Below are 25,464 nucleotides of genomic sequence, written 5' to 3'. Positions count from 1 at the left end.
AATTCCTTGAGCATTGGCTGATAAGCGTGAACCTGAGCCACTCTCATTTAGAAATGGTCTTAATACTTGGATAACTGGCGGGCGTCCCAGTGGCGTGGCGGTCTCTTCTGTTGCCTACCAACACGGGGGGGGGGGGGGGGGGGGGGGTTGGCGGTTCGAATCCCCGTGTTGCCTCCGGCTTGGTCGTCGGACGTCCCTTGAGACACAATTGGCCGTGTCTGCGGGTGGGAAGCCGGATGTGGGTATGTGTCCTGGTCGCTGCACTAGCGCCTCCTCTGGTCGGTTGGGGTGCCTGTTTGGGGGGGATAGCGTGATCCTCCTATGCGCTACATTCCCCCAGCGAAACTCCTCACTATCAGGGGAAAAGAAGCGGCTGGCGACGCTGCATGTATCGGAGGAGGCATGTGGTAGTCTGCAGCCCCCCCCCCCCCCGGATCGGCAGAGGGGGTGGAGCAGTGACCGGGATGGCTCGCAAGAGTGGGGTAATTGGCCAAGTACATCCACCCATTCATTATCCGAACCGCTTACCCTGCTCTCAGGGTCGTGAGGATGCTGGAGCCTATCCCAGCAGCCACTGGGCGGCAGGCGGGGAGACACCCTAGACAGGCCGCCACACCATCACAGGGCCCACACACACACACACACACATTCACACGTAGGGACAATTTAGTACGGCCGATTAACCTGACCTACATGTCTTTGGATTGTGGGAGGAAACCGGAGCCCCCGGAGGAAACCCACGCAGACACGGGGACAACATGCAAACTCCACACAGAGGATGACCCGGGACGACCCCCAAGGTTGGACTACCCCGGGGCTCGAACCCAGGACCTTCTTGCTGTGAGGCGGCCGCGCTAACCACCGCGCTGCCCGGGCCAAGTACAATTGGGGAGAAAAAGGGAAGAAAAAAAAATGTGTAAAACTGGTTTTGCGCTCATGTAATGAACTCACATGCAGTAATGTGATTTCCTTGAAGGACGATAACGATCAAACAATCAAGGCACAACAGACGTGGTATTCAACCTGTGTATAATTCTGTTTCCTACCCCTGACGGCAACAGGTGGCTGAAAACTGTCAGGTTTAGAAAAGTGCGACCCACTACACACGGTAGGGAAGCAGGATTTGGAAAATAAAGAACAGCGAACATCATTTAGGTATTTGACAATACTGGAACAAACCACAAGTGATAAATTGAATAAATTTGTGACCTAGCTACTCGGAAGTGAGAGACATTTCTTAAGAGCAGCATTAAATTATTGCAAGTGATGAAAAGACACTTTGACATTTTAGATCAACTGCAACTTTCTGCAGAACAGTGCTGCAGAACAGTGTTGCAGAACAGTGCTGCAGAACAGTGTTGCAGAACAGTGCTGCAGAACAGTGCTGCGGAACAGTGTTGCAGAACAGTGCTGCAGAACAGTGCTGCAGAACAGTGTTGCAGAACAGTGCTGCAGAACAGTGTTGCAGAACAGTGCTGCAGAACACTGTTGCAGAACAGTGTTGCAGAACAGTGCTGCAGAACAGTGTTGCAGAACAGTGTTGCAGAACAGTGCTGCAGAACAGTGCTGCAGAACAGTGTTGCAGAACAGTGCTGCAGAACAGTGCTGCAGAACAGTGTTGCAGAACAGTGCTGCAGAACAGTGCTGCGGAACAGTGTTGCGGAACAGTGTTGCAGAACAGTGCTGCAGAACAGTGTTGCAGAACAGTGCTGCAGAACAGTGCTGCAGAACAGTGCTGCAGAACAGTGCTGCAGAACAGTGCTGCAGAACACTGCTGCAGAACAGTGCTGCAGAACACTGTTGCGGAACAGTGTTGCAGAACAGTGCTGCAACAGTCCGAGCTGGCACTATAGAAAGAGCTCACGTTCGTTATCGGTCGGCTTTAAAACTGATCCAGTCTGCATGAGACGCCACCAAAGCATGGTCCTGGTCCAGCTGTAGCTCTGCACACTTCGTTTTCTTATTAATTCCTACTACAAACAAACGTGACCATTTAACATGCTTCTGGTGCTACCAGGCCCAGGCTTCGCGGCGGTCCCTTTGGGCTCGGATGAGATTCTGAAGGGCTCGCTAAAATCTTATTTGATCAGCCTTGCTTTGAATTACTGTTAACTTTATCATTGCCATTATCGTTATCGTTACCACTACGATGGCTTAGTTGTCCTGCTTTTCATTTATTTATCTATTGGCGCTTTTGGTGCAGCCCAGTTTCACCTTCACTTCAACTTGATAATCAAATGCAGCCAGCACCAAACATACGAACACTTAGATGTTCACTCTCATCAACAAGGACTCATTCACCATTTACACACACACACACGCACACACACACACACACACACACACACACACACACACACACACACACACACACACAGAGAGAAGGATTCATATATATCCTATATGAATCCTTCTCTTTTTTTTCTCATGTCACTACAACTACAAAATTAGTTCTTTAAATAAACAAAACAAATTCTGCACAGTAATTTTGTACATTGGATTGATTGATTGATTGATTGGTTGACTGATTGATTGATTGATTGATGTCAAATTTACGGAACGCCATACATATCGCATGGAGGACTTTTCATGAGTATGATTCCATCGTCAAATATCTAAAACACAAGTTAATATAGTTACTGAAATATTTGATAAGCCAAAAAGATCTCACTGTGCTAGTTTGAGACAGTGTACCAACCTCAAGATCTGGCAAATGTGTGTGTGTGTGTGTGGGTGCTGTGTGTGTGTGTGTGGGGGGGGGGGTCATTCTATTTCGTATATAGCTATACATCACTTTTCATTTACTGAAAAACGTTTTTTTTTTTTTTTTTAAACTTCCCTCCCTTTTTCTCCCCGATTGTACCCGGCCAATTACCCCACTCTTCCAAGCCGTCCCGGTCTCTGCCCCACCCCCTCTGCCGACCCGGGGAGGGCTGCAGACTACCACATGTCTCCTCCGATACATGTGGAGTCGCCAGCCGCTTCTTTTCACCGGACAGTGAGGAGTTTCACCAGGGAGACGCTGCGCGTGGGAGGATTCCCCCGAACAGGCGCCCCGAATGACCAGAGGAGGCGCTAGTAGTGCAGTGACCGGGACACATACCCACACCCGGCTTCTCGCCCGCAGACACGGCCAATTATGTCTGTAGGGACATCCGACCAAGCCGGAGGTAACACGGGGATTCGAACCGGCGATCCCCGTGTTGGGAGGCAACGGAATAGACCGCCATGCCTCCTGGATGCCCAAGCTGGAACATGTTCTGCCTGCATGCAACATTTTCAGTCATTCTGATTGTTTTCATGTACACTGTATTCAACACTGGGTCACCAACATGGAGTCAATGTGCCAAAGTTTTGACTATCACTTCAAATAATGAAAAACAAATAAAATCTTATGACCAGTGTAATGAGCATACACTCGCTAGCCGGTTGGCTAACAGGTTGGATCCTTTAGTCGACTGGTTAGCGCAGTTGCCTGACCCGGGTTCGCGTCCCGGCTGCGGCGGATTCCCAGCTTCCCCCTGAATCCACTACATTGGTGTCGGAAGTGGGACGGTGAGACTGTGAGGCCACCAACAGCACGTTCGCCCAGAGGCGTGAGGGAGCTGATATGCTGAAGCATGGGGATGCGCCGACCGAAGGAGGAGGGTAGTGTAACGATCATGACTAAGTAGACTCGCAAGCCGTTTGGCTAACGGGTCGGACCCTTTAGTCGACCGGTTGGAGCAGGCGCCTGCAGTGCGGGCGACCCAGGTTCGCGTCCGGGCTGCGGTGGATCCCCGGCTGCCCCCTGAATTCGCTACCCCATTCCAGCTTAGGAAAGGCCGTATATACGGACTCATAGCCCGCTGTTTGAGACTCGAAGGTTGCTCTGACAGGCCGCTCCCTTAAAAGTTTGTTTTTCACAACGAAATCAATGAGGCCAAGTCACACCTCGGCCTCAGAAGCTGAACTCACAGGGGCAGTTACTCAATGGCCCCTCATGGTCCATTACGCCTCAGTGTACATACAGACAGAGTGATAGCACAGGAAAGCCAGTTAGAGAGCAGTCTGGTAACTGCTTGGCAGGGATTTCCACTGCTCTTAGGTGGTGAGATGACAGCGCTGGAGTTACCTGAGCCATTCTGGCGCTTTCCATTTCTCACAGACTGCTGACTTGGTGGTGACTCATGGTTGACGTTGTAGGCCTTCTGTATGGGGAAGCAGAGACAAACGAGAGAGAGAGAGGAAGAAAGTTAATTATTGCAACCAGCGAAGTTCAAAACTTTTTTTCCCCCTATGATTTGCAAACTGAGATACCGGTCCGAAGCTGCCGAGCGGTCGAGAGGCTCAGAACGGCGAGCTCGGTTGTCTTTGGAACGAAACGCTGCTCGGTGAACATAATGGGAAAGCGTTACACGAAATTTATTCACTTTATTTCCCTAAAAGGGTGATTTCTCCTCATCGTCGCTTGCCTGTCAAACCCCGAATTCCACTCCTTTTCCCTACTCCTTTCTTTACCCCCACATCCAATACTGTTTCTCTCTCTGTTATATCGATTTTTCCCCCTTTTCCCCTCATCCTGCCGACCACACCACACTTAACCTCCACAATTTTTCTCACCCTTTACCCACTCCTCCTGCAGCCCTCTTCCTCCCTTCTTTCCTTCCACCTCCCTCTCTCCCTCTCTCCCCTATTCCGTCCTTTGCAATCTTGTCGCGTTTCCAGGGGCAAACTCTGCTCTTCTATACCCGAAGCCCTGAAGCCTCCAGGCCTTTTCCAAGTTGCCGAGCTGCTTTGGGGGACAAAGAGGGCCACTTGGACGACCATCACCGCCGACTTGAATAGACATTGTGTTGGTCGTCTATGGTTGCTAGGAGAGGCCGCATCAGGCTTGAATGTGGTGACAAGGCCCTTACTGTCTTAGGGCCACCCCCAACCACCACCACCACCCAATAGTGTAAGAGGGGCTATTGAGGTGCGACTTGAATGCTGTTTATTACATGGGAATGGTGTGTGTGTGTGTGTGTGTGTGTGTGTGTGTGTGTGTGTGTGTGTGTGTGTGTGGATGCTTGATTTGGAAGCAGCAGTCTCTTCTGGAATGATAATTTTATCTTCTATTGTTGATTAGCATAAAGGGTCCAACTCCTTCTACCCTCTTCACTTGCCGTGAGTATATTGGGCAAATTTCTGATTATACCCAAAAGTAAGTACTTAAAAAGAGGGGAAAAACAAGCTTTTCAAGGTGTCCTACATTGCCTTGCATTCACTTGGGGTTGTATTAGTCCAAATCCGGTCAAGTTTCTAATGAAATGCAGAACTTGTTTACAGCTTAAAAGCACATGCAAAAATCATGAACAGTTTTCAAATATACATAATCCTCAGAGGCTTTACCAGTAATAATTTGAACGGATAACATCCCAAGTCTCCATGCTGGGGCTTTCTGTTGACCCTCATGTTCACATTGTGAGTATTACTTGGGCTTACTTTAGAAGGAAATGTCGGACATTTAATCCGAGTACTTGTGGCAACGCATTGCGATATTCTACACCAACTCTTTCCCCTCTTTGCAGTGGGAAGGAGACCAATTCAGGCCACAGCACCTTACACGGTCAGACGGAAACTCTACTTCATCTTGTCTGTCCATCCATTATCCAAACCACTTATCCTAACTAGGGCCGCGCAGATGCTGGAGCCTATGCCTGCAGTCATTGGGCGGCAGGCGGGGAGACACCCTGGACAGGCCGCCACACAACACACACACATTCACACCTAGGGACAATTTAGTACGGCCGAGTCACCTGACCTACATGTCTCTGGACTGTGGGAGGAAACCGGAGCACCCAGAGGAAACCCACCAAGACATGGGGAGAACATGCAAACTCCACACAGAGGACGACCCAGGAGGACGACCCCCAAGGTTGGACTATCCCGGGGTTCGAACCCGGGACCTTCTTGCTGTGAGGCGACCGCGCTAACCAGTGCGCCACCGTGCCGCCGCTCCATGTTGTCTTGCTCTGAAATGCTGACATTCGTTATGCCTTTCTAAACAGCACCAGGAAGCACAGCCGACACAGAAGACAATGGAGTCAAGTTTGTAATGAGCTCGGTTGAAATAAAAGTATTTCCATCTGGACAATATAAGATCTCCTCCATTCAGAGTGTTTGCGTCCCAGTTGTACACATGTTGCTGCTACATGATGGGCAAAACGAAGCATGGTCATTGCAGTTCAAGAGGAGTGCTTCACTGATCTCATCTTTATTTATCGTTTTTTTGACACACAGCAACAAACACTGAGCACATCTTACAGCATCGCAGCATTTGAAATTAATATAAAGCAACAAGACGAGGTCGTAACCTAGTATATGGCTGGACCATGTATGGTCAATATCAAAACTGTGGCCAATCTGTTGCAGCGATAAGTCAGCGGTAGTGTATATAATGTGACTTCCTGGATATTAACTGTTCATCTACAGTTTTCTGTAGTGGTCCCAGTAATATTTGCTGTTAAATATCCAGTTCACAGCGTTTCAGAGGTATCCATGAGCAACAATAGATTCAGTTGGTAGATGTGGGATGAGCTGGAACCGCTGCACCAACAGGGAAGCTCCCACTTCCATGTTTACCAGCGACGCCGTTGGTTGGCCGACCAATCTCGTAACTTCAGTGACGTTATTGGTCACCTGATAGAGCGGCCCAGTCGTGTAACTTGTTCACTCAGTCACTCATTCACGGTTGCAGAGCTGCCCCCGCCGGCCAGTCCAGTCATAATTTACTTAGACAGGGCGTCTGGGTAGCGTAGCGGTCGATTCCGTTGCCTACCAACACAGGGATCGCCGGTTCGAAATCCCCGTGTTACCTCCGGCTTGGTCCGGCATCCCTACAAACACAATTGGCCGTGTCTGCAGGTGGGAAGCAGGGTGTGGGTATGTGTCCTGGTCGCTGCACTAGTGCGTCCTCCGGTCGGTTGGGGCGCCTGTTCAGTGGGGAGGGGGAACTGGGGGGAATAGCGTGATCCTCCCACATGCTACTTCCCCCTGGTGGGAACGCCTCACTGTCAGGTGAAAAGAAGCAGCCGGCGACTCCACATGTATCGGGAGGAGGCATGTGGTAGTCTGCAGCCCTCCCCGGATCAGCAGAGGGGGTGGAGCAGCGACCGGGACGGCTCGGAAGAGTGCAGTAATTGGCCGAGTACAACTGGGGAGAAAAAGGGGGACCCCCAAAAAAAGAAGAATCGATGATCTAATCGATCAGCATGAAGAGAAACAAGATTATTTTTCCAAACGAGTCGGGAATTTCGACTTATGATTGGTTTGTCCTCATGTATTTGATTGCACTTCATGTCTGCACTCGTCTGTGCTGTGCGCTTCATGCACTTTTTATTTTTACATTACTGCACGATAATGTATATGTATTTTTATGCAGAAGCTTTTATGCGCTAGACAAATTTCCCTCAGGACAAAGAAAGTAATCCTGCATCTTGAAGAGGAATTGTAACGTTGGAAATGACCGGGGAAGCAGCGGACGCCGACGCTGTGGGCAGTATTCCTACCGCGACAGACCAGAGCAGATCTGAACATTGCTGAGTGTTTGTCTGTGTGGATTCACGTCAGTCATCCCGGAATACAGGAAGTCCAAACCAAGTCAGAACATACACCGGACTGTCACTGCAGATTTGAAAATATTTTGCCGCCCGTCCCAGACGGGGAGTGGCTTTTCCCACAAAATAGATGCCGGATTTCTCCATATGGGATCAGATCGGATGAACGGGAAAATGTTTTCAAATCTGCAGCCACACTGCAGTTTATGCTCCTACTTTTTTTGTTTTTGTGTGACGCTGCTGATAGAAGGGTCTAAAATTTGCGGGCCTTCTGAGTAACGCCTCATCTCTCCATTGAGACGAGAACATCAGAAATGGGATGGCCCCTATGGATGGGCAAAACAACATACCGTGCATGCTCTTATCTCGCAAACGTCTCTCCTTACCCTTACCCGCGTCAATCTGAGGACACGCTACCGAACTGACTAAACAGGTAAAGGCCTCGACTCCTCCGACTCGTTCACAAACAGCTGAGCTGCCCATTTGCTCGCTGGCCTCTATAAAGCAACCAAGCCTGTTGAGCTGGTTAGCTCGAACCTTCCTAAAAAAAAGACAGCTACATGTAGGCGGCTACATTGTGAGTACTGCTTGATTTGGAGTACAAAATCAAATCATGCACCTCAAAGAAATGTCATGAAGAGTGGTACGACACAAAAGTGTAACACTATTGCTTATTATTTAAGTAAGGGTCAAAGTGGACACATGCACGTCCCAATTCTAGGGTGCCTGACTGAGAAGTGGACAGCGGAGGGAGAGAGAGAAGCCGACAACGAGCCGTTTGGATCGAAATGTTGTCTTGCGTGTCGCGTGTTGTTTGTGTTTATCTAACAGCCTTATATAAAGTGTGTGGCAATCTGGGTATGTGGACTTTTTCCTCGTCCCATCGTTATGCAAGCCAGCCAGCAAGTGTAGAGCTGACGCCGCCGTTCGGGATGAAAGGCGGCGCTGGTGATGCGGCGTGGATTTCCCTTAATCTCCTTTAAACCCAGTTTGCTGAATTGTAGTCAAGTAGAGCAATACTGCATTCATCTGGGTAAAACATGCACCAAAGGATTAGTTTACCCATCTCTGACTGACAGTCTGTTAATCGGCTGAATCAGCCGGTGTAATGTTAACTTGGAAGTAAAGTCTGCACACTACACTCATGGTGATCCATGGCATACTGAATGGCACGTTGCCTCTCCGTGTGCCCCTTTACCACACTGCTACAAGAATTAAACGACGACACTCTCACGGTGCCCAGACAAAAGCTGGTTTAAGTGCCGGTGCACGTATGATTGCTGGCCTGAGTACACATCCTTTTATTTCAAGAGGCCAGTATTGTAGTATTACTGTGCTCTTTTCACCTTGTTGATGCGGGCTAACGCTATAGGGTTGATATTTGAAACGATTAAAGACTGACATCTAGTGGACGTCTAGGGACATTGATTTATCTTATCGAGATATCACAAGACTCCTCTGCTGAATTCCGTTCCCTGATTCAAGATAATTAACAGCTGCTCACCCGCTGAGCCTTGCTCTCCCGTGTAAAATCCTCTAGAACAAAAAAATCACAAGAAAATACCAATTATCACTGCTGTGTCTTGAGCAGCTTTCACAGCCTGTATGGAGGGCAGAGTATTTGTAGGTGATTGTAAGGTTCAATATAGTTTTGAGGGCTGATGTGTGCTCTGAGAACTTTAGCTCACCTCTGGCACTGTGCCATTCACCTTTTCTCTTTCTTCAACATAACCACTTTCAACTGCGCTGCTACCTTTAGATCTGGGATTCCCACACCTCCACCAATGCAAGACTGTTGCGCTGAAGAAAACAGCAAATGTACACAGACCCAATCCACTATGGTGCTCCTGAACGAGCACTTTGCCTCGATTAAGGTGAGTTTAGATGGATTTAAACAAGTTTTTTTTGTGTGGATTTTTCCCCCCTTTTTTCTCTCCAATTGTACTTGGCCAATTACCCCACTCTTCAGAGCCATCCAAGTCGCTTCCCCACCCCCTCTGCTGATCCGGGGAGGGCTGCAGACTATACCCCCCCCCCCCGATACATGTGGAGTCACCAGCCGCTTCTTTCACCTGACAGTAAGGAGTTTTGCCAAGGGTACGTAGCGTGTGGGAGGATCACGCTATTCCCCCCAGTTCCCCCTCCCCTCCGAAGAGGTGCCCCGACCGACCAGAGGAGGCGCTAGTGCAGAGACCAGGACACATACCCACATCCGGCCTCCCACCCGCAGACACGGCCAATTGTGTCTGTAGGGATGCCCAACCAAGCCAGAGGTAACACAGGGATTCAAACCAGCGAGCCCCGTGTTGGCAGGCAACGGAATAGACTGCCACGCTACCCAGACACCCTTAAACAAGTATTTATAAGGTTATGTGAGTTAATATTGGTGTAGATAAGATAAGAAGAGATAACAAGAGATGAAGATGAGATAACAAGAGATGAAGATGAGTTTAAGATAAGATAGAATGCATTTAACCTTATGGGAAACAGATTACATATGCAGGACTTGCATTTGCTAATCGGTGGCAATCAAGGTCTGCAGTAAACGACGTGCAGAACAATTTTGCAGTCTTTATATTTACAGATTGAGGCATGTGCCCAATCCAAAAGTCTGAGTGCACTACCAAGATCTGTTTGTTTTCATCATTCATCAAAAACCAACACAGCATTTTCACTCATCTGAGAGATTCCAATGCTTTGCCAATATTAAAAGGAAAGACAAAATTTGGATGAAACGCTCAATATTTAGCATGTTCCCCATTTGCCATGATCATAGCTTGCATCCTGGCTGGCATATCCAACAAGTTTGTGCAAAATTTGTCGATCCAAATTATTTGAGCAGTCTTTGAGAGCATTCCTGTGGTTTTCCTGCGATGTTAAGCTCTGTTTCGCCCTGTTCCCGCTTCAAATGTTGTCACAGATTTCAAAAGCGTCAAAGTCGGGTGACTGAAGGGAAAGACATACAAGTCAGTTCACAACTCCTTGCTCTTCCCTGGACTTCAAATGCTCTTGCCTAAACTTTGATGTGTGTCTCGGATCATGGTGCTGCTGGAAAATAAATCTTCACCCACTCAACGTTGAAGCAGAACGGATGGCATGCCTCTGTAGAATTGACTGGTACTTCTCTTTGGTCAGTGCACAGTTGATCCTGTGTAAATCACAAACACCGCAATAGGCTACAAGGCCCCACCACTGAGTCTGCATAAACCACCCATGTGGCTAACTCCTCACATAAGTCCTGTGACTGGAACTGGAAACTTGAAAATTTGCTCCATCTGTAAAAAGAACTTTCATCTCCAACAGTAAACATTTTGGTGCTGGCCATTTCAACTTGTATGGAGGTGGGAGAAGTGGTTTGGAAATGGCTACTCTTCTGTCAAAGCTGCCTTTTGCACATTGCCCATAAACTTTCAATAGATGAAATTTGGCACTGGGACAGTCCATCATTTAGGAAAACAATTTCACTTCCAGCTATTTCGCTAAACTCTGCTGTTATAAGTACAGACAACTGCAAAAGCTGAAAAGAGACTGTGCTTTTTCAAAATTAAAGCACCTGTAGTAGCAACTGTACTGTATAGAGGACTATGTTTATTAGCCCAATATCAGGTATTACTTGTTACAACTCCAAAACAACTCACACTGTCGTGTTAAATTGAATAAAAACTGTAATGAGGTGCCAGAATCTTTTGAGAAAACAGAGTGGAATGTGCAAAAAGAAAACATTTTTTTTTTTTTAGATCTGAATCTCATACCCTCCTTCCACAATATGTCAGTACTGTTATGTACTCTGCCATGTTTGATGGCATATTCCCTTGTTTTAGTTGAAAAAACAAAAACAGACCTTGGTAGTGGACTCATATTTTTGGACCCTACTGTGTGTGATGTTGTGGTGGAGAAGCTTGCATGTACCAATGATCCCAAGAGCTATACCGTCAGGAGCTTTGCTCCTGGTAGGGTCAGCCAAGGCGGACAGGTCAAGGGGGAGGTTCCAGACGAAGCGTGATCCAACAAATATCCAACAAAGACCTCAATGTCGGAAATGGCGGAAGACAACACCAATGAAGGTGGATGAAGGCTGCAACAGAGGGTAGTCCCCAATCATCTTGGTTCTCCATGCCATTGGACTCTGGCCACCCCCTGCCAAGGACTGTGTGGTGGCTGCAGATGCAACAACCAGTCCACGTAAAAAGCTGTCATGCGCAGGCATCCTCCTGCAGGGATACCCACAAGGACCTAGAAGGAGGACAGTCATACTCGACCCCGAGTGACCACCGATGTGTGTGTGTGTGCTGTAAAGAAAGAAGTCAACCAGCTGGCCCAGTTTAGCTTAAAATAAAATCAACAGATTACTTTGAATTAGCAACTCTTTAGTTTTCTATGCTGGACTTTGAAGGTCAAATCTTTGCTGAATTTCTTCCAGGGAAGGCCCTTCTGTCAAATGACAAGCTTTCCTGGTGCCGACTAATCTGCACATGACTGTAGCTCCTCTACACTCCAACCACATTCATTTTCTTTATTGTAATCAGAGGTTATGTTTGCAATACTGAAGGAGTGGAGTGGAGGTGACAAAGGCATTTGAGTTTAAATACTTGGGGTCAACTGTCCAAAGTAACGGGGAGTGCAGTAGAGAGGTGAAAAAGAGAGTGCAGGCAGGTTGGAGTGGGTGGAGAAGTGTGTCAGGAGTGATTTGTGACAGAAGGGTATCAGCAAAAGTTAAAGGGAAAGTTTACAAGATAGTTGTGAGACCAGCTATGTTATATGGTTTGGAGACAGTGGCACTGACGAAAAGACAGGAGGCGGAGCTGGAGGTGGCAGAGTTGAAGATGCTAAGATTTTCACTGGGAGTAACGAAGAAGGACAGGATTAGGAACGATTATATTAGAGGGACCGCTCAGGTTGGACGGTTTGGAGACAAAGCAAGAGAGGCAAGATTGAGATGGCTTGGACATGTGTGGAGGAGAGATGCTGAGTATATTGGGAGAAGGATGCTGAATATGGAGCTGCCAGGGAAGAGGAGAAGAGGAAGGCCAAAGAGGAGGTTTATGGATGTGGTGAGGGAAGACATGCAGGTGGCTGGTGTGACAGAGGAAGACGCAGAAGACAGGAAGAAATGGAAACAGATGATCCGCTGTGGCGACCCCTAACGGGAGCAGCCGAAAGTAGTAGTAGTAGTAGTAGAGATGTTTGCAATACTGAAAATTATGCTGGAAGTTTTAACTGACCATTTGATACTTTCTTAAATCACAAAGATGCTTTAATGTGAACAATTGGTAATCTTTAGCAATCAGACAAAAATCTGAAGTTTGTTGCGGTTACATGTATTCTGTAAACCCCTCATGCGTAAGTACAGCAGTGACAGTTTAAATCCTACCAAACTGGAGGGATTCATCATCATCAGTGGTCACTTGGGGTCGAGTATGACTGTCCTAGGATGCCTGTACGTGACTTTTTTTTTTTAACATAGGGAGACTGGTGCACAGACAGCCACCACACAGTCTTTGACAGATCTGGGTCAGGATCCAGTGGCATGGAGTACAGGACGACTGGGGGCCCTTTTCTGCTGAAGCCTTCATCCGCCTTCTCAGCCGTTGTGATGCTTCCCTAAAGTCAACCATCATCCTCCACCTAATTCCACCGTTGAGGACTTGGTTGGATTGCTCTTTGTCAGGGACCTCCCCACCATGGGTGACCCTACCAGGAGCATAGGGCGTTGCTCTCGGGATCTCAGGACCATGCAAACTTCTCCACCATGACAAGGTGACAATCCACACAGAAGTGGAGGGACTAGTGAGACTTTGAAATAGATACTGTAAATACTTACTAGCTCCTAGAACTTAATCTCTCCAGTTCTTAACTTCTAAGAATTTTTTTATGCATGTCATGAATGCCGCGAGCCATTTGTTGTCTTCTGTCAGTGGACAGTAGGTTTTGCACTGTCCCACTGTGCTGTTTGTCTGGATATACTGTGGTAACCCAATATTTCAATTATATACTTTTCCTTTACACTATCGGTTCCCAGTTGACGGGTTGTTTGTTTGTTGCCCTGCTTGTTTTTAGCTTCCACTTTAATCTTTTACCTTTAATAACTAACAACTTAACAACCCCTTGGTGGATTTTATTCGATCATCGGCTCCTGCACTGACTTGATCGCACTGAAGCCTCGGATTCTGTAGTGCTGGGACTGTACGTGGCTTGTTTCTAGCTTGTGGCTAAGCTAACCTAACAATTATGCCAACTTTGCCCTGTGAGGACTGTGTGCTACTAAAGAAAGCAAACAGAAAGATCGCTGACCTCGAAGAGGAGGTTCGACGAGAGGCTGCGGATCACCAATTCGGCCTAGCACGACTGGTGGTTAGGTGTCGAGCAGGAGGAAAGCCGCGGACAGGTGGAGGGGTCCCACAGAACTGTGTCCTGGCTGGTTGCACTGAGAGAGGGAAAACGCTTGGACTGGCCAGAAGCCACATCCGCGAAGCTGGTCAAGAGGGAGTCTTTCTTATGGAGTACATCAGAAAGCCGTCAAACAACCGCTACGAGACCCTGTCTGATGACCCTCCGGTCCACCCAGCTGATGTTCCTGCGGCTCCAACGTGTCTCGATCGAGGCTCTTATGAGAAAATGGTGCCTGCCGACACTGCAGCTGCCCCGCTGGTGACTAGTGGTGTTCAGGTGGCTCGCCATCCTACCGTGAAGTCAAAACAGCCATCATCCCGTGTAATGACCTCCTCCTCCCGTCATAGGATCCTGAACGAGGCCGTGATTAGACGCTGTCAAAGTCTTCCGTGCCCCAAGCCGGCAGAGAAATCCATTTTCAGGGCTGATGTCACTGCCTCGTCATAACACTTGCTTGCTCGGACGCCACATCCCGAGTCGGCGATTTCAACACACACGGTGAGGGATCGTGTATACCCACAGCCGACATCTCCTCGCCCCCCCCCAGCCATATTAATAGTCGGGGATTCCATAATCAAGAACATCCGTTTTCTCAACGCAGCCACTTCACTGTTTCCCTGGAGCCACAGTCCCTGGTATCCTGAATAAACTCCCAGGTTTGATCTGCTCAGTCCCGTCCTCCACCAATCAAGTGATCGTTCAACGATCGTTCAACGATGCAACTCATCAGCAGTCTGAATTAGCCAAAAAGCATTTTATTGACCTTCTCAGCTTTTTAAGTACATGCGGAAAGTCTGTTTTTATTTCAGGTCCTATTCTGACACTGGCCTGTGGAGCAAGGCGTTTCAGCAGAATCTTCAGCCTGTGCACATGGCTCATCTCCGCCTAGAAGTCACAATATTGTAGCGAATTCGGGGGGGGGGGCAACCACAGGAACTGCAGCGGCCGGGATGCGCACCCGTATTGCCCGCACCGTGGGAGACATCGCTGACCGCTCGACTAAAGGCTCAGACCCCCTTAGTCGACTGGTTAACGTTGCTACTTGTGGTGTGGGAGACACGGGTTCGCGTCCCGGCTGTGGTGGTCCCGGGCTGCCCCCTTAATTCTCTACATTGGTGTCAGAAGTGGGATGTAGCGAATTAAAGGGAATGCAGTGAATTAAGGGAGCAGCCCGGGACCACCACAGCTGGGACGCGAACCCGTGTCTCCCACACCGCAAGCGACAAGGTTAACCAGTCGACTAAAGGGTCTGACCCGTCAGCCAGCGGCCAACGTGTCTCCTTATCCATGCACGTTACAATATTGTTTTTTATTGATACTTTTGATCTGTTTTGGGATCGTCTCTCCTTAAGATCTGACGAAGTCCACCCAAACAGACTGGGTAGACGAATGCTAGCGGCCAACCTGCAGCACGTCGTACCACGTCGTACAGTGCTCTCCACGTGACTGACTGACTGTTTACATCCCAAGCTTTCCTCCCGCAGCCCCCACTTCCGCCTGTGGTGGCACTCAATGGTACTATTCCGCCCATTGGCTTTATCTGTCAATGACCATCTCATCGGGAGTTTTCCACATGCAGACTCTTACGCGCCGTACCCCTCATCCACACGACGTACCTAATAGTAGAAACAACAACCGGATATCTGGAGCAAATATCTGCAAGTTGCGTCCTATTTGTTGTACTCCTGTTGGTTTTAATTCTGCTTTGACACCAAATAATTTTGGACTCTTGAATGTGAGATCCCTGGGTAAGTCTTTATCATGAATGATTTTCTAATAATCTAGATCTTTTTTATGATTACTGAGATATGGCTGTCCTCAGGGGACACTGTTCCCCTGATTAAGGCCAGGCCCCTTGATTTAGCATATTCTTATATTCCTAGGCCTTCTGGTAGAGGGGGTGGTGTAGCAGTTTTTTATAAGTTAGGTCTTAAGTGCCATCCTGTTACTTTTGGTAATTTTAACTCATTTGAGGCTTTATGTTTTTTAATCACTGCCACCCCTTACTCTGCATCTTAATTTATAGGCCTCCTAATTCAGTTAGTTTTATTACCTTCTATCGATTGTCATGCCAAAATTTGACAGGGAGCTTATTCTTGGTGATTTTGATATTCATGTGCGTTGTCCATCCCATTCCGACTACACATTTTTTGTATCTTATAGACTCTTTTAAACTCATTCGATCTGTTAAAGGGGCCACACATTCCAAAGGCCACATCTTAGACCTTGTACTCTCATCTGGTTTCTCTCTTGAATGTGTTAATCTGGTGGATATGCCTGTATCTGACCATAAAGCTGTCATTTCCAAAGTTCCACTACAGCTCACTATTGCTAGTCACTATCCTAAGACACGCTTTAGCATTCTCAACGCTGGCTCTGCAGTTAAATTCTGTGATGTTTTTAATTCATCATCCTGTAATTCCTCTTTATCCCCTCCTCCAGATGCACTGTTAAACTCATTCAATGATCAGTGCCTATCCATCCTTGACCAAAGTGCACCATTTAAAACTATGAAACAAAGATCAAATAACCTCCCCTGGCTGAACGATTACATTCGTGCCCTTAGAAGACTGTAGAAAGTCAGAACGACAATGGAAGGTCAACAAGTCCAAATTAGCACATAATACCCTTAAAACTAAATGTTAATTTACCAGAAGGCCGTTAAGGATGCAAGATAAGCTTACTTCTGTGAACTAATATCAAGAAATAAGCACAATCCTAAAGTTCTCTTTAGGGTAATTGATATTTTTATTAATGGTCCCTGGCGGTATGGTGGCGCAGTGGTTAGCACGGTCGCCTCACAACAAGAAGTTACTGGGTTCGAGCCCCGGGGTAGTCAAACCTTGGTGGGTCATCCCGGGTCGTCCTCTGTGTGGAGTTTGTATGTTCTCCCCGTGTCTGCGTAGGTTTCCTCCCACAGTCCAAAGACATGTAAGTCAGGTGAATTGGCTGTACTAAATTGTCCCTAGGTATGAATGTGTGTGTGTGTGTGTGTGTGTGTGTGTGTGTGTGTGTGTGTGTGTGTGTGTGTGTGTGTGTGTGTGTGTGTGTGAGTATCGGCCCTGTGATGGCCTGGCGGCCTGTCCAGGGTGTCTCCCTGCCTGCCGCCCAATGACTACCGGAATAAGCTCCAGCATCCCCGTGACCCTGAGAGCAGGATAAGCAGTGGATGGATGGATTAATGGTCCCTCCACTTCTCTTTTTGAACCTGATGTTGAGTTCTCCAAAGTATTTCTCACACATTTTGTAAATAAGGTGGAGAATACCAGGTCCCAGATCCAGCCAGGCTCTTGCATTCATTCCATTCCACATGTTAATTCTGCCTCTTCTACCCAGTTTCAACCAATTACAATTTCAGTGTTAGAGAGTACAGTCCCACATGTTAATTCTGCCTCTTCTACCCAGTTTCAACCAATTACAATTTCAGTGTTAGAGAGTACAGTCTCCTGTATGAACTCTTCCTCCTGTATCTTAGACATCATTCCCATTAAGCTGCTCAAGGAGGTATTTTCAACTATCAGCCCCGTTATTCTGCAAATTCTTAATAATTCTCTGGCCTCTTGTTATTTTCCAGACAGTTTTAAGCATGCCATTGTTCACCCATTGCTGAAGAAACCTAATTCAGATCCCTTGTCCCTAAGTAACTATACAGGCCAATCTCCAAATTGTCTTTTCTATCCAAGGTTCTGGAGAGAGTCATTTCTTCACAATTGATTTCTTTTATGAACACTAACAGTGTTTTAACAGTTTCCAGTCTGGATTCAGAGCTCTTCATAGTACCGAGACAGCTCTAGGTAAGGTCACTAATGACCTACTGCTGACTGCAGAAGGGGTGACTGCTCAATTTTAGTTCTATTAGACTAGTGCTGCCCTTGACACAGTCGATCACAACATCCCCTTAAATCACTTAAGAGACTTGGGTTGGCATCAAGGGCTCGGCTCTTCGCTTATTACACTCTTACCTCACCAACAGAACTTTTTCTGGTGTTCTGGGTAACTCTACCTCCTCAATGGCTCAGTTGAGTTGTGGTGTCCCTCAAGGTTCAGTTCGTGGCCCCCTTCTCTTTTCTACATACATGCTGCCCCTTTGCCAGGTCATTCATCCTTACGATTTGCTTTACAATTTTTGTACTGATGACACTGTTATACATGCTACTAAAATCCACAGATCCTAGTGTCTTAGCAAATCTCACAACTTGCCTCTCTGACATTAAATCCTAGCAGTCTGAAATTTGTATCAAATTTAATGATGATAAGTCTGATAAACAAATCCAACATGTTGTTTAGTCATGCTTTCTCTAGCTCAAGCTAATCTCCAAAATTAGGTAATTTTTATCAATTGTCTATCTGCAAAAAGTTGTACATGCTTTTATTTATTCTCAGCTTGACTATTGTAATGCAATTTATTCTGGTATCAGCAAGGGATCCCTCCACCATCTGCAGTTGGTACAAAATACCACTGCTCGGCTAATTACTGGGACAAAGAGGCATGGCAATATCACTCCTTGGCCTACCTCCCTACACTGGCTCCCTGTTATATTTCGAATTTATTTTAAAAGTTTATTGCTGCGTCCGCGGTGGCGTAGCGGTCTAAGCGTCGGCTTGGTGTCGATGCAGTTGCCCACTGGGGACTGGGGTTCGCGCCCCGGTCTCGTCAGATCCGACTATGGCCGGACTCGATGAAGCAGCAATCATTGGCAACGCTGTCTTCGGGAGGGGGGCGGAGTCGGCTTGTGTTCGTCATGTGAATGCGTCTCTGTGTGTGTCGGAAAAACAGTGGTTCGGCTTGGATTCGCCTTGTCACGAAAGTGGGGAGGTGCTTTCCTTCGAGACTGCCGGCCGGAGAGATGCAGTTGGCGAACGCATGCAATACGAGGGTGGGTGTTTGAATTAAAAATAGGGATCAATTGGCCACTAAATTGGGAGAAAAAAGGGGAAAATCAGAAATAAAAAAAATAAATAAATAAAAGTTTATTGCTCACTTTTAATGATCTTGCTCTACATACATTTCTGATTCATTGATCTGGTATACGCTGCCTCGACCATTAAGATCTGCAGATGGAGCCCTGCTGGTTATTCCCAGGTTTCGGTTTGTTACATAAGGTGATCGGGCTTTTGCTGTTAGAGCCCCCACACTATGGAACTCTCTTCCTGTTGAGCTAAGACAAACCAAGTCTCTAGCCTGTTTTAAATCTCATCTTAAAACTTTTAACAAAGTGCTTTTACAAATGTTTGATATTTGTTTTTATTTATTTATACTATTTTCATTTTTACTCTTACTTACTTGGTCTTACTCTTATTTTTGCCTTGTCTGGTTTTATTTCTTTGTAAAGCACTTTGTAACATAGAAAAGTGCTACATAAATAAAGTTATTATTATTATTGTATATAGGCCTACGTCTGCACCAAAGCCATAAAGACAATTCCTGTGCATCACTTGCATGTAACAGTTCATGGGATTTTTTTTCTCTGAGATAATTTTTTGTTTCAGTTTTGTAAGTTGCCAAGTTAATCACATGTTAAAAATAACACATTCCTGCACACAAATGAGTACACGAGAGCATATGCACACTGTGACTCAGACACAGACACAGACACAGACACACACACACTTCCTTACAAAAGCATTTACCTCAGTTAACACTTGTTTCATGGGGTATATTTAGCTAGTCCTGTGGGTAATTTAGACAGGGGATTTTGTGTGATTGCCTTAATCTGCTTCATGGGTCTTTGGCACAAGATGGCTTTAGCACAATGCGATGTCCCAGATACCAGCTGAAGGAATCACACTTGCCCTAACAACAAGGTTTTAGACGCCTAAGAGTTAGAATTATGCTATTTTGTGATGACGGAGCACTCATTTCATACTATGTCTTCTACTCTGATGAAGACAGTTACGTGCCGCTGAGCAAAATACCACAAATTGGAAGAGACATGTCCAGCAGCAAGATAATCAAGGCCTCCAAAACAAAGGGGGTTAGGAAACAGTCACATGCTCTGCCTTCTTGTCTAATGTGCCCTGTTGCATAATCAACTAAATTGTTCTGAAAATAGATCTGCTGCAATTCACCCACAGTATCATACAGACAGAAGAACTCAATGTGCATTCAGATGGTCAAATGCCTTAACTGGTTAGGACCTGACTGGTATAGATTTGGCCCTTTGTTACTCAACCTGTAAGTCAAGAACAGTGTGGTGAGATGCATATAGTAAGTCCAGACCATGTCAATTTTTTTTAGGTAAGTTGTTGCTCTCGCATTTGTTTTTTTGTGTATAACTATAAAGATTAAATCCCAACTGCTGACAGAGGACTCGGAAAGGCGCAAACCATTGGACTCCACCACTTGCCGCAGAAAGTGGTAGGAAGGTGACGCCATAACCAGTCTCCCTCTCTGCCGCTCTTGCAGTATATCTGTATGACTGAAACACTGTTGTGCTGCCGTTGGATTCGGTACCAGTGTTGTGAAGGCTACACTGGGTACTTGGATGTTGCCAAGTGCTGCCCGGAAACTGGCAGAGGGGATTGAAATTACAGCCGGACTGCGCATTGACATTTCTGACTAGTTCACTGAAAGCTCAGAGCTTGCTCGGTCTCTTTTTTTCTCACTCTGTCCCTCATTTCTCCAGATTTCCCCTGTTTTTTGTGTGCTGTTTATTCAAAACGATCAGCTTAAACTTTCACCATGCCATCACTAGTCCAACCCAACTCTGCCACTGAGGGAATGTCTGAAATTCAGAATAATAAATATGTTGAGATGATTGAGCTTTTATAAACAGTTACTAATGTATTATTGTGTTTATGAGAGACAAATGGACAGTCAAATCAACTGGGCTCAGATTTTCCATTACAAACACATTCATTAATTTTACATACACAGTGAATTGAAAGCCTTGATTAATGATGTATAGGGAACTATGAGGGCCGTTTGCAGTTAATGAGTATGTGTCCACTTCTGTGCGACAATAGAGAGGTAAATTGATCAAGTTCAGTTGGATTGTGCCACGCAATACATACTCTCCATTTACCTTTTACCCTCAAGAGGTGAATAAGGTGCGTTTTACCCGGCTACGTCCCTAACCTTTTCCCTCCTTCCCTTCTTTCCTTATCTAACTGCCGGAGTCAACCCCAAGACCTTCCTAAAAATAAATAATCAGCCACATGAAGTTGTACATTACACTGTGCTATGCCGCTCCGAGGCTGTCAGCTGCATACAGCAACAAGCGCCCAGATCCACACCCACATAACAGGTGTGTCCCGCCTCATATCTCAAATATTTGAGAATGCTGGCCGCGGTTTTAATCCGACATGTCGCAACCACTCAATGACCGACAAAGCGTTTCTTTAGTTTACACAAAACTTTTTCATTTGTGTTTACAGAATCACAGTATTTGAGTATGCCTTTGTTTCCACCGGCATGGAATTTCACACAGTCAACGGGCAAGTTAGTGAAAAACACAAAAAAAAAATCTATTCCTGCCTTAATCATGAAAGAATGTGAAGGCTGAAAATGTTTAGTGGAAACATAACCGGGCCATTTTCCACCAACACCTGCTCATAATGTTCTTCTTATTACAACATAATATTCCAGTCTGCCTACTGAGTGCAAGTTATTTCAACGCAAAGCGGTGCAGCAATAGATGCGTGCAGCATAAAAATGGACTTAACACAGCACAATACAATATTTAAGGACAGTCACTGCGCACAGCTGCTGTACGCCCCTTTGTTTTACATATTGCATATATAAAATACCATCCCATATACCATTATAATACCAATACCATTGCTTGAAAGTGAGAATAGTGAAAACTTAGTGTTCAGAAAACTTGAGGGGAAGTACATTCATCTGTCACCTGTAACAGTTGTAATCGTTATGTATCATCAATGTTATTAATGTTAATAACAATAATGGTGTTATTATTAGTGCCAGTGTCATGAGTAATATTATGAATAGCATCATTATCAACATTAATACTAATTATTACAAACAAAGTATTCCCATTAAAGATCTGTGAAAGACAATATCGCCATTTACCTTCTTTCCGTAAGATGCTCCCATTCTTGTTCGTTCCTGGTTGGGTATACAGTAAACACTGCAGAATCCACAAATCAGAGTTGTCCTTATCGTCTTTCTTCCTGCTTTACTTTAGTTTCACCCTTCTTTCAGCACTTCCTTTCCCCCCAGTAACTGGCTCCAGGGTGAGGGACCAGCAGACAGACGGTCAGGAAAGAGGAGCCTCCTCGGCCCGGCTCTCGCCCTCCAATCTGGCACCCGGTCAAAATGCTAGGGTCAGCTAGCCGACCCCCCCCACCCACCCCCCCAAAAAAGGCAAGCCAAAAACAGATCTCACAGAGAGAGGCAGCTCTGCATAGTGGCACATCCACAATACCAGAAGTAAACCTAAGACACTTTTTAGCCTTCCTTGATAGTCCCCAGAGAGGCAGAATGTGCCGGAGGAGTAGTGGGCGTGTGAGTGAATGAGGGCCTGTAACAGACAAACTGTCCATCTGAATAGCAGCTTGAACGGGAGACGCTCCTCAGCCACCTGTTACTCCCTGACTCGGTACTCTGTGAGGAGTTAAGGACAGTATTGAAGGATTATGTTAATTAGTGGTGACAAGGCATGGGGAGCAGAGGAAGAGAGAGTAGATCTAGTGACAGTTGACTGTGTTGTCTGTGTTCCTAGCCAGCCACAGGATTAAAGTACTTATTGAATATGGGTGTTTTTTTTAAAATTTATTTGTTTCATTATACTGTGTAGTTTACTAGTGAGTGCATCTAAAAAAAATGTGTGCTGTTGTAAAATGTTTAAGATTTTTGTGCTTTTTTTCTTAATTAACGTTATAATCCTGGAAAATTGACAATATATATTTGTTCTGCAACTGCAACCCCCACCACCATTCTCTCATAGCCTCTCCATCATATTTGTTTTTTTTTTAATTTAATTTAATTTTAACCCCCCCCCCCTTTCCTCCCCAACTGAATGTGGCAAATTACCCTACTCTTCCACGCCGTCCCAGTCGCTGCTCCATCCCCTCTGCCAATCCGGGGAGGGCTGCAGACTACCACATGCCTCCTCTGATACATGTGGCGTTACCAGCCAATTCTTTTCACATGACAGTGAGGAGTTTCGCCAGGAGGACGTAGCATGTGAGAGGATCACGGTATTCCCCCCAGTCACCCCCTCCCCGGACAGGCATCCCAACTGACCAGAGGAGGACCAGACAACTGACCTGCAGTGTCCAGGACCCACATCCGGCTTCTCACCCGCAGACACGGCCAATTGTGTCTGTAGGGACCCCCGACCCAGCTGGAGGTAACACGGGGATTCGAACCAGCGAGCCCTGTGTTGGTAGGCAACCCGCCACGCCACCTGGACGTTGGTGTTGTCCATGGAGTTTAATTCGAGGTAGGATTTCACAGAAACACCATCGACAGATATGTAAGTAAGACGTGATCTTTAATGTGTTCAACCAAATCAAATTTTGATAAACGTTTTTCGGTGTTTCCGATTTCCAACTTGCACTTCAGGGACACCGGTTCGCTAAAAATATAAATCAGACAAGCTAACTGTAGCTCTACTGAACTGGTGCAAAAGCACGTATTTTATAATGCCAGCATTAAGTATCCAGTCAGAACATTATGTAAATAATATCTAACATCAGCGACTTAACTGAAAACGTGCAGTCAATACTAGACCTGCTTCCAATTACAAACGATCCTGTATCGTTCCGCTCACAACAAAGTCAAATAGTCACACAACATTGATGGTTTGCATACATGACGCCATGTGTCCTTGTTATTTGAGTTGCTTGCTGTTAGTTTTTCCTTTTAAGAATTGTTTTGTAACTTTTTATGTTCCCAAAGGATGTAATATCAGTACTGAAGATGCCATTAAATCATTTAAATTTTTTAACATCAGTTTGCCTCAGTGTTTTGGCTGTGGTCATATGTAGCGTGTCATGCTATCATAAAAATTATTTCTAAATTAAGGTAAAATAACTTGCACACGATTTAAATAAAAGTTATTTGAAATGAGCACCAAATTTATGAAATGGGTTTGTAATATGTATATGAACAGGGAAATACTATACAGTCTGCAAATCTTATATTTTCCTTAGGGACCTAAAGAAACCGAATGACCGGCATGATTAAACATCAACAAGTTACACTTAGACTGGCAGATTATCTTAAAATCAATGCAATTCAACTTGTTTCAAGATCGCCGGTCTTTTGGGTAAACAAGTAATCTTATCTGTTGAGGAAATCTTACGGAGTTGACATCTCCGACTTCACTGGCTGATTATTTTGCTTGTTTGGGGACTCCAAAAAGCAAACTTTGAAAATGTTGAATTTTGCTTAGTTTTCACATGCGTTTTTGCAGTGTAGATACACAAACACCGACCAACACCATTTTGGGGTGGGTTCACGATATGCTGAAACATGTCATAATATTTTCATTATATTCATAATATGGTGCAGAGCACTTTCACTTGCCATCATTTCTCAATGGAGGCATTATCCTTGTTTACATTGGCCCTCTAAGGCACTCTCCATGAAGTGATGTATAATCTGTTCATATACACCACCGTCTCCCATAAATGATGCTGATTAGTGAACGTCAATTGGCTGTACCATGGCAAGTCATATCCTTTTTGTCTGGCTAAGAACCTGTGCGGGTTTACAGCTTAGCATTAACTGTAAAGAGACAGCCAAATATTTCAATTATGTGTAACCGGGGAACTTGATGGAACTCAAAAGTATCTGCAAACACGTTTTAGATGCATGACAATACAGGGACTTAGAGGAGTGGAAATAACCTCAAAACTAAACTTTGGCTAATAGCTTTCCAGATGTCAGATTATGTCCTACAAATACATCACAGTGACAGATTGCAAATAAGGGAGAGGCGTGAAGAATCGATAGAGGGAGTGAGGCACAGAATTGGAGGGAAACAGAGCGAGTAAATGAACAGGAACATTCTCTCAACACAGTTCCATTTTTAATGACTTTGTATTATATGATACTGATAACAGAACTGAAAGAGATAGTTGGAGATTATTTTCATCAGATAGCTTTCATCCCTAAACCCTCCCTGCAAACACATTTACTGAAAGAGTAACGGCAGCTGGTGTCATTGGAGAAAATAGGAAGCTTTAGGTTATTAAGATACCAAGTGCTGATACGGGGAAAGAAATCTGTCTAAACCTGTCATTGTGTGTGTGTGTGTGTGTGTGTGTGTGTGTGTGGGGGGGGGGGGTTGTTTTCTCTCAGCCTGAATGCTACAGATACTGTGTGGCTAACAGTGATTTGCCTTCTGTCTGTGATTCTTTTTTTGTCTCTTTCCAACACATCCTACTCAATTTCTAAAGCTGTTTTTTTCTCCTTATTATCTGTAGTAATGTGTTGTAAACAATAGTACACTTTATTTGTACAGTATGTAAGAAAAAGTTTAAAGTGCTATTTGTGTACCTGTGGGTTGTCGAGGTACTGGGG

The 25,464-nt window shown here is 45.7% G+C and overlaps 1 protein-coding gene across 1 annotated transcript in view; it reads right to left on the bottom strand.

The window, feature by feature from the left end:
- The window catches only part of si:ch211-236d3.4 (protein FAM107B), a 34,167-nt gene extending 12,085 nt beyond the window's left edge, over window positions 1–22,082 (bottom strand). The window contains exons 1-2 of the mRNA XM_056274861.1: window positions 22,003–22,082; window positions 4,115–4,190 (exon numbers count right to left, since the gene is read on the bottom strand). Coding sequence (XP_056130836.1) covers window positions 4,115–4,190; window positions 22,003–22,026 — 100 coding nt within the window. The 5' untranslated portion in view covers window positions 22,027–22,082. The remainder of the gene's footprint in view (window positions 1–4,114; window positions 4,191–22,002) is intronic.
- Between the last annotated feature and the right edge of the window lie 3,382 nt (window positions 22,083–25,464).

The sequence above is a fragment of the Lampris incognitus genome, chromosome 2, assembly GCF_029633865.1.
Source record: "Lampris incognitus isolate fLamInc1 chromosome 2, fLamInc1.hap2, whole genome shotgun sequence".
NCBI classification, from domain to species: domain Eukaryota; kingdom Metazoa; phylum Chordata; class Actinopteri; order Lampriformes; family Lampridae; genus Lampris; species Lampris incognitus.
This window is presented reverse-complemented; position numbering and strand designations above follow the sequence as displayed.